This window comes from Cyrtonyx montezumae, unplaced genomic scaffold (genome assembly GCF_038088225.1).
Source record: "Cyrtonyx montezumae isolate F1298 unplaced genomic scaffold, pur_monq_1.0 scaffold_2, whole genome shotgun sequence".
NCBI lineage: Eukaryota > Metazoa > Chordata > Aves > Galliformes > Odontophoridae > Cyrtonyx > Cyrtonyx montezumae.
In genome coordinates, this window is record NW_027071936.1 from 4288638 (window position 1) to 4297920 (window position 9283).

The 9283-nt window shown below is 43.5% G+C and overlaps 1 protein-coding gene across 1 annotated transcript; it reads right to left on the reverse strand.

The window, feature by feature from the left end:
• Nucleotides 1-622: 622 nt before the first annotated feature.
• Nucleotides 623-1958, reverse strand: NPY2R (neuropeptide Y receptor Y2). The gene has a single exon (XM_065736052.1). It carries the CDS (start codon nt 1956-1958, stop codon nt 801-803), a length of 1158 nt encoding a protein of 385 aa, XP_065592124.1. The 3' UTR covers nt 623-800.
• Nucleotides 1959-9283: the final 7325 nt, after the last annotated feature.

A 9283-nucleotide genomic window follows, 5' to 3' on the forward strand; every position in this document is an offset into this window, starting at 1 on the left:
CCTCAAATGCCACTTTAAAGCTCTGTGTTTGTGAGCTCTTCCAAATGTGGAATTAAAGGTAGGGATCTGCAAGGAATGAGTGATCAGGTCCCAAGCTTGCAATTTTTCTCACCAGCATAACCACAGCCAATTCTTAAAGAATGACTTTTTGCCCCATTTGATTGACCCAAACCCACCTTTACCTTTCTTCATGCCAAATCGGGTATTTTTGACTTTTCTCTCTTTCTTTCCCCTAATCCATTCAGAATATTCCGTTTTGAAGTGCCTCAGTGCGAGTCAAAAACAGTACCGTATCTCTCTTTCTATTTTCTTTATCTCCACAAAGGGTCCCTGTAGGAGAAAAAGTGGCTGAAAAGTTTGAGCTTTACCAGCCCAGCCCATTTTCCCCAGGCAGGCTTCATTTTTCCAGGAGACTTCTATTCTCCTTGGTCTCTACATGCAATATACAAGTTGCCCACTGCCATCAGCAGTATTCCCGTGCTCCAAATCAGCCATTTACTCTCCTATAGCCAAAGCAGCAAACTGTACCTTTGTCATTTAGGCTTGTCAAGCAGAGATGGGAGGGATGAGATGGTCTCTTACCATATTAGAGACAGCCACAAACAAAACATCTCGTATTTCCTTGGAGTTACATCCCATGGTGCCAACCTACTCCCCTCAAATCACATCACCTGCCTTGACTTGCCTGTTACTTTTCTTTCACCTTTTATGAGTAAAACTATGCATTAAAAATGCATGTGTCAGAATGGATTTATTACTTTGTCCACAACATGTGCATTTCTTCTATAAAATCAGGAATCTTAGACATTAGTAGGTTGTGTGAAAGAGTCTCCAGGGAACTGACTCCTCTTTGCTTCCAGTTTCTTCCTGGCTTTGAAAGCTGCTGACACCTCAGGGTGGATGGAGTCTAGCCGCTGCTCACACTGAAAAGCTGTGAGAAAGGCCGTCCTGTAATTGTTATTCATCCAGCCATAGAGAAGGGGGTTAGCAAACGTTGAGCACATGGCAATGACATGAAACACCGTGTAGATCAGTTTATACTCTTTCAGGTCCAACACCTGACTGTCAATATCACTGACTAGCTGGAAGGTGTGGAATGGCAGCCAACTGACAGCGAACACAACAACCACGCACACTAGCATCTTGGTGGTTTTCTGACGCCGCTGGTGGTAGTGGTCATTTCCTGCCCCAGGACTAACGTGGTTCTTGAGCTTGGTCCAAATGCGGGTGTAGGCGTAGGAGATGACAGAGAGAGGCAGCACATACTGGATCAGAAGCATGGAGACACTGTAGATGGTACCATAGTTAAGCTGCCCCTCTCCTGGCCACTTCTCAGAGCAGACCACAATCTTGAAGTCAGGAATGATCTCAATCAGCGAGTACTCGCGGAAGATGGCCAGAGGGCTTGCCAACAGGGCACTGACTGCCCAGGCAACTCCTATAATCAGGAAGCTGATACGCTTAGAGATTTTGCTTTCCAAGTGATAGACAATACAGCGATGCCGATCCAAGGCAATCACAGTCAGTGTAACAGTAGACACATGCACAGCAAGAGCTTGGGCATAAGGCACCAAGTGGCACAAGACTGGGCCCAGTTTCCACTCGCCCAATAGCGTGTAAACTAAAGTGAAAGGCAAACACAATGTATTCACCAGCAGATCAGCCACGGCCAGGTTGGCAATGAAGAAGTTGGTCACTGTGCGCATGCTTTTGAACTTGATGATCACGTGGATCACAAGAGAGTTCCCGACCACCCCCAACAGGATGATGGAACAGTAAGCAAAGATGAGGATTATCTGCACCTCAACTAGCGTTGTGCTGTCCTTCAGTTCTGGTTTGGGGTCAAGAGCCAGTTCGTTGAGTGGTGTGGTGTATCTTGGCAAGTACAGCTTGGTGAACAACTCCACCTTCACTTCATCTGTCTGGTTTTCTTCACCCATTGCTTCCAGGGGTCCCATCTTTTCAGCACCAATAGTACTGTCCCTGAAAATCAGAACAACACAAGAACACGTGGATAAATCAGTCTGTGGTGGCTAAGACAAAAAGTAATGAGCTACAGGTAGAGCACTTTCTTCCTCTAACCTAAGTTCTACATCCTGGGATTAAGAGAAGATCTGTCTTAATACGTTTAAATTCCATTGGCCTTACAATTCAAGCTCAACCCTGTAATATTATTCAGGCATGACTCCTGAAAATTGGGACAGATTTCAGAAGTATTTCAAAGACAAAGTTTGCCTAAGTAAATGCAGCAGGATTAAGATCCAGCTGGGCAGCATATCCCTTTTCAGAAACCACTACCTAAGACTAGTAGTGATTTAGCACAAAACTTCCACTAATACCTATGGTATGCTACATGGAATGGCACCACTCACACTGTTATTAGCATAACAATATTACAGCTTTTCCTTAATGAAAAGTGTTTCTTACCAAATTCTTACAGGTTTATAGGTTAGTGTCAGAGAACTGCAAATCATTCTCTTCCTAATGTCAGTGATAATTTCATCACTGGCATCAAAATACATTTTGTTGGCTTCCCCACACAGGCTGAGACAAATTCTGCTCAGTAATCTATACTTCCCTAATACTTCAGTAGGTATAAATGGACAAACAGATGTTTTACAGTCTATTTCTCATTTGGACGTCAACCCTATATGAAATGTGCCTGTTCTCATGCAGACTGTCCAAATCTCAGGTGACGTGGTAAGGGAACATTGTGAAAGTGGACGCTCTATGGCTTGACCTCTGAAAATACTAAGTAAGAAAATGTCAGTGCACAGTGGGCTTACAGAGAAAACAACACTGGCTGCCACTGAGGGTAAAGCCAAAGCTGAGTGCGTGCTCAACTTTCCCCTTCATACTTGCCCTAAGGAAAGCAAGAGTGGAGAAGTAATGTCACTTTCTTGTCATCAGGTGTTACATATGGTTCCACCTTGATTTCAGGTCTGCCTAAAGAGACATTCTTGCTGTTAGAACCTGTGGTTTCTTGTGGCTTTTTTTATTTGTGATCATCATGATTTAAAATCACATCCATTTCACTGCAGATCTCCATTCCTACCTGTGTCCCCACAGACATGTATCAGTGACCTCGCTAGGTGTGATTTCCTATCCAAGTTGCTGTACGTGTACACGCTGTGACTGGCTACTACAGCCAGAAACAAGCACTGCCTGCCAGCAGGTGACTGAGCCCTTTGTGTTTTGCTTTCATACCACACAACATCCCAAAGAATTTCTCAATGCAAGCCTTTTAATCTTTCTTCCTTTCTTTCTTCCTTTCTTTCTTTCTTTCTTCCTTTCTTTCTTTCTTTCTTTCTTTCTTTCTTTCTTTCTTTCTTTCTTTCTTTCTTTCTTTCTTTCTTTCTTTCTTTCTTTCTTTCTTTCTTTCTTTCTTTCTTTCTTTCTTTCTTTCTTTCTTTCTTTCTCTCTGTCTTTCTCTTTCTTTCTTTCTTTCTTTCTTTCTTTCTTTCTTTCTTTCTTTCTTTCTTTCTTTCTTTCTTTCTTTCTCTCTGTCTTTCTTCTTTCTTTCTTTCTTTCTTTCTTTCTTTCTTTCTTTCTTTCTTTCTTTCTTTCTTTCTTTCTTTCTTTCTTTCTTTCTTTCTTTCTTTCTTTCTTTCTTTCTTTCTTTCTTTCCCATTTCTGTACAATTAATGAACAGTGCAGACTGAGATGTGCAGCATGGTGAGGTAGACAGCTGAGATGTGCAGCTGTTTGTCTGAAGCTTGCCCCTCAGTTTTGAGCAATGTAATCAGTTGCCAACTAACATGCCTAAGCAAGGGAAGCAGGATGGAATTCCTTATCAATACACAGTTAGTCCACCAGGTCGAAGTAAGAGATCCCTGAAAATTTGCACAGCCAAAACAATGCAGATGTTCAGAACTCATCTGAGCTTTTTCCTTCAACCTGAGTATCTGCACTCAAGAATTATGCTTGCATACTTATATTAGTAAAGCAGAGATAAAGCAGAGAGGTCCCAGAACCATCAGGTGCTCCAAGACCCCATCATTTTTTTTTTTTCATTTCAAAAACAAACCCGGGCATATTTACACACTTAGTAAAGTAGCAATGTAGTAATAGGGTGAAAGGGAAGGCAAATTTCTAGTTTTCTCTTCTGTTCTACAGAGCCACAGAAGATGAGGGATCTCAGCCAAAAAAATAAAAAAGAAGATAGCTTCTCTTTCTTCCCCAAAACATTTTTGCTATTTTCTCTCATCTCTGAATTCTCATGATTCCTACTTCAAATCTGTTATTTAGCAAAGCCTTCTTTTGTTGCACCACTTTTATTCTGTTTGTTACTGCCCTGTCTGGGCTGATGAAAGGCGTTTTGGTCTTGTCGATGTGACAAAGCAGAGGAAGGGAAGAGGGACCGCTGGGGTCTCCAGCCGAGATGAGCTGAGGAGTAAGGAAGAGATGAAATGAAATGGGCAAGTCTGGCATTGCCAGTGGGACAGTTCAGTGGAAAAAAGCTGCTGACCTCGCACAGGAAAGCCTGAGGAAGATCAGACAGCGTTTGACAAGACCTTCCTTCTCAGCGTAAACGCTCCATTAGATGGTATTTATTTGCACACCCACCGCACTGAGAGCTATGTTTCCCCCCACTTTCTTCCAGACCCTCCCTCGGGGGTGGGCATCAAATAGCATCCAACTTTCGGCAGAGGAAGACGGGCGGAAGATTTCTAACGGTTCCGACAACCGAGCAGAAAGGGCGACCACCTACGTGATGGCACAGGCAGGCAGCGCTCCGGGCACGGCGGCTGCTCAGCACCGGGGCAGCCCTGGAGTCGCTGCGGCGGGGACAGGTGAGGATCCCGCCTCCCTTCGGCTCCCACCGCATCCACTCCGGGCGCGCTCTCGGAGCCCCATTTTCACCTCCCTCTGCCCGTCCCGGTCCCCTCCCCTGGCACACTCACCGCGGCGACTCACTCCTCCACGGCGATGGGGCAGCGTCGAAAGTTTAGAGGCGCGGGCGGTGGAGGCCTCCGCATGCCGAGAGGAGGCGGGACGGGGCGGAAAGTGGGGACGGGATGGACCGGGCGGATCGCCGCAGCCTCCCTCCCCGCTTCCCGCAGAGAGCCCGGCGGGTGGAGCGATGCTCACAGCCCCGGGATGCGGCTCCGCCCCGCTCGGCGCCGGCCGGCTGCGGGGGGAGGGATGCGCGGTGGAGCGGTGGGATGTGGGCTTGGCAGGGGGGCTGTCCCAGCGAGAGAGCGGGGATTTGGGTGTGTTTGGGGGGGAAGTATTCCACCTAGAACAAAAGAGACGGTTGCGTATTTATTTAAAGGGCTGCAGAAGTAAAGACAACAGCTGCTGCGTTTATTGAGCTTATGCTCAGTAAAAAAATCCAAAAATCTCTCTCTTGTCAGGCTGTTTAATTGAGGACTAGCTCCAGCCGGCACTGCCATCCTTCTTGGAGGGGTCTGCCTTCACTACATCCCATCAGTAGGATCTCCTTAGCATTTTGCTTTGTTGCTGTGTTGCTGTGTAACTTAGACCATGAGAACCAGTGACAGGGCAGGAGTGTGCCCATGTGTGCCTGGAGGACCTGATTCAACAGTCAGTGCCCCAGCCCTAATTGTAGCTGTCAACAACAAAGACCAAAAGATCACACTCGCTCAGTGGTGCTGGGACAGATCTCCTCCAAACTTCCTACAGAAGCTGCTGTCCAGAGCAGGCATGCTGTTTTACTTGACATCTCCTATTTTCATTAATATTTCAGGTAGCTTCGAAGATCAGCGACATAAACTTCCCTCTCCTGACGTCCTTTTCGTCCTCAGGACACTCTGAACAAGAGCTCTTCCAAAGATGATGATCCCTGTTTTGGTGGTAACTCAGCGTTACACTCTTATCAGAGCACAGAATGTAAGCAGAGTATCAAGGAGCAACTTCAGTAAGGTATGGTTATTTTTGAAATTCAAAACATGTCTTGAGAACTCCCTTAGATCTTTACTAATTCAGGCTGTCTCTGATGAAGGGCTTTGCTCTTAGTCCTTCAGCCCTTCTGAGACTGTTAATGGAAAGCTCCTAGTTTATTGCCAAATACATTTATTTGATGGCTAAATAAAGATCCAGGATCTTCAGTTCTCTTACCCCTGTTTATTTCATTTCCCTAATCGGTTTAATTGTGGGATTTGCTTTTTGATCTGACAGCACACATGCCGTGAGTTTTAGCACAGCACATGTAAAATACATGGCTGGAAAGGCTGTGCTTGCCATTCCTTCTATTGCAAACAGCATACAGAGGTGTTGGTCCATCTCAGGGGTGCTGCTCTTGTGCTCTGCTCCACACACCCGTTCTAGCTTAGCATGCAGTCCTGCTTCTCACGTCTTGGAGAGTGAGGTAAAATGCTACGGTTCTTTACAATCTGTCTAACTCAAATCCCCCAGGATCCCACAGCCAAGGAAAAGCTCTTCCTTTGTTTAACCTCCTAACTCCTGGAATAAATCAAGATGTGCAAGTTCCCAAGGCTGTTAGTGTAGTGAAAGTTACATGAGGGAGAGGAGGTGTTATTTCCCATGATGAGGAGATTCTGTGTTCAGGCACAACTGAAATACTTTATGGATACAGACTTCCAATGAACAACAGCAATTTTTATTGTTCATGAAAGAGTGTTAGTAAAGGGACCTGTAAACACCACCTTGAACCAGAAGTCCTTGAAGACACCAGCATCAAGGGCAGAAAAAGTCAAGTAGCACACAGACAGCTTGATGTGAAAAATGCCACTGGGTCACCACCTCCAGAGCAAGTGCGGATACTTTGTGTGCACGTTAAATGAATGCCGGATAAACCAGAACAAGCTCAGAGCCACTGAATCACAGAACCTAATGGATCAGAGGGGATTGCCAGAGGTCTCTTACAGCACTTCCAACAGGATGCCCTGGGCTATAACCAGGTGAGTTCTGAGTATCCCCAAAGTGAGGGGGTTCCACAGCCCTCCCCAGGCAGCACATCCCAGGACTTGACCCAGCACTATGTTTTGGTGTGGATCATAAGCTAGACTGTAAGATTGTGTTACATAAATGAGTTATCTGAACTTTAATTCTTAGGTTCCTACTTAAAGCAAGCCTACAAAATGAGCCTTTGCCTTTACTGTGAAGTACCAAGGTAAAACACAGTTTGTATAGCTGAAGAGCTTAAAAAAAGAGAAATCTGTTAGACATATGTTGTTTCTGCTGGAAATCACATTTGCAGAGAAATTGTAGGGTGTAAGACATTTGATATGCGTAGCTTTCCTCTGGCAGTATCTGTTTAACCATCTTTACTGTCAGAAAGTTGTCCTGAAAAATTCCATCCAGCATGGTTTTTTTCTGAGGGAATAATAAGCAGTTCTGCACCACCTCAGAAATGTACTAGTTCTCATAGCAAAAGAAGGTTCTGTACACACTGCTCAGACTCCAAGCAGTAATGACATTTTTATTATTTTTTTTTTCATAGAAACAAGGTTGCAGTCACAAAACAATGAAAGAGTCTTGGTCCATTAATTGTCCAACATTAGATTTGCCAGAACAGAGAATAATGTTTGATGGACATCAGCAAGGCAGAAGGAGTTCATCACACACTGCTTTCTTTATTTCACTTACAGTACGGAATGAATTTAAAAGACACCATTTCCCCCTGAGTGCTGACCTCTGAAAGTAGTGTTGTGCTGTGTGCCACTCATTTGAGCCAAGCTCTGCCAACCCTTAATCACACAGATGTTCCTGGAGTCAGTCGGGTTTCATGGCATGGGGCATTCTACCTAACACTGACAGTTGTTTAAAAATAAATTGAAATGAAAAACAGCACCACCTGGAAATGTGACCTCGAGAAAGAAAATCCATCTTGAATTTCTTTGTGGTGTCAACACTAAGGTTATGGAGTATAAAATAGTTCAGGACTTAGATTATTTTTTTTTTTAGCTTAAAAGGCCTGTACAGAAGTATTTAAGTAGTGTTTAGAATGAAATTTCTGGTTCCAGAGACCTGTGAGCACTTCGGAATACATTTATAAATCATCCTTTTTTCTTGTTTCCTTTTAGTTTAGATTCAGTCTCCCAGGTTTAGTTCAGCCTCTTTCTCTCCTTGAGAAGTGCTAAGAAATAGCTGTACGCATTAACAAGTAAGACAACTAAAGTGATAAATTCAAAACAGTGGGGAACAGGAGAAACTGGTGGATATGTGAAGTATCAGCTTGGAGTTGCTAACAGCAATACATCACAGCCAGTGATGGTTAAACAATCAGTTCAGTCCATCTCGTTCAAAAAATAAGGTCGCTCAACTCAATTGCCTGTTTGGCTGATTTCATTCGGCATCATTTCTGAATAAGACAGGGCTGCAGAGCTGAGTACTTTGTTTTAAATGTGGTCTGCTCAAAGCATGTTATGCATGGCCTTAGCTGGTCCATACCAAGAAAGGTAAAGTTCAGTAGTACAGACAAGAAAAGACAGGTTACCCATTTAATATCAACGCAGCTACTTACCCTCAAGTCTTTAAGGAGCTAATCACATTTTTTTATGACTTGCTTCATTAGTGCCCCAAACTGGCCACGCTTATGCACTAGGTAAATTCTTAGTTTTTCTCTTTTTTCATCCATACGTACTTTGCAGTTTCATTCATTCTCTTTCCCAGCACGCTTTTTTCTCTGCAGAGAATATAGAAATTGCTGTTTCTTGAAAGAGTTTTCCATGCTGCTTTCATCACCTTGACAAGAGCTACTCAACTTTTATGAAGACCTACTTTCTGTCACCTGGCATTTACAGTGGCTGGCCAAACAATGAATTATCTTGAAAAATAAATGAGGAAGAAACAATTTCCTCTATTTTGTTGTTGTTGTTGCTGCTTGCATTTTTTTGATTTTTTTTTCTCCTCAAACTCAAAAAAATCCAATTTTCCTTTAATTCCATTTATTTTTAGACTGAGAGATTTCTGCAAACTCCAAATTGTAGAATGGAAGTTGACACTTCTCTAAGCTATTAAAAGTTGAGTATAAAGCCAGTTGTTGCACATACTAAAGAGTTTTTAGATGTGCCCAAGGCAACCATGCTCTGTATATTTTTAGAGTGTTCATCACAGATAGTAGATTCTCACATATATCTTAGAGCTTGAATGTCAGACACACTTCAGTCCTTTGTTTCTGGTAGCTGGGAAAGGCATCTCTCTCTAGATTTGAAAAGTGAGTCAACTACTTCTACTTGCTCAATACTTGCTTGAACGTCACTTATTTCTAATTCTGTTGCTGTTACAAGCTGCAGTGCCACTCACTCTTTGTTTTGCCTAAAAATGATGCTTATAACAATTTCAGAAAATTATATAT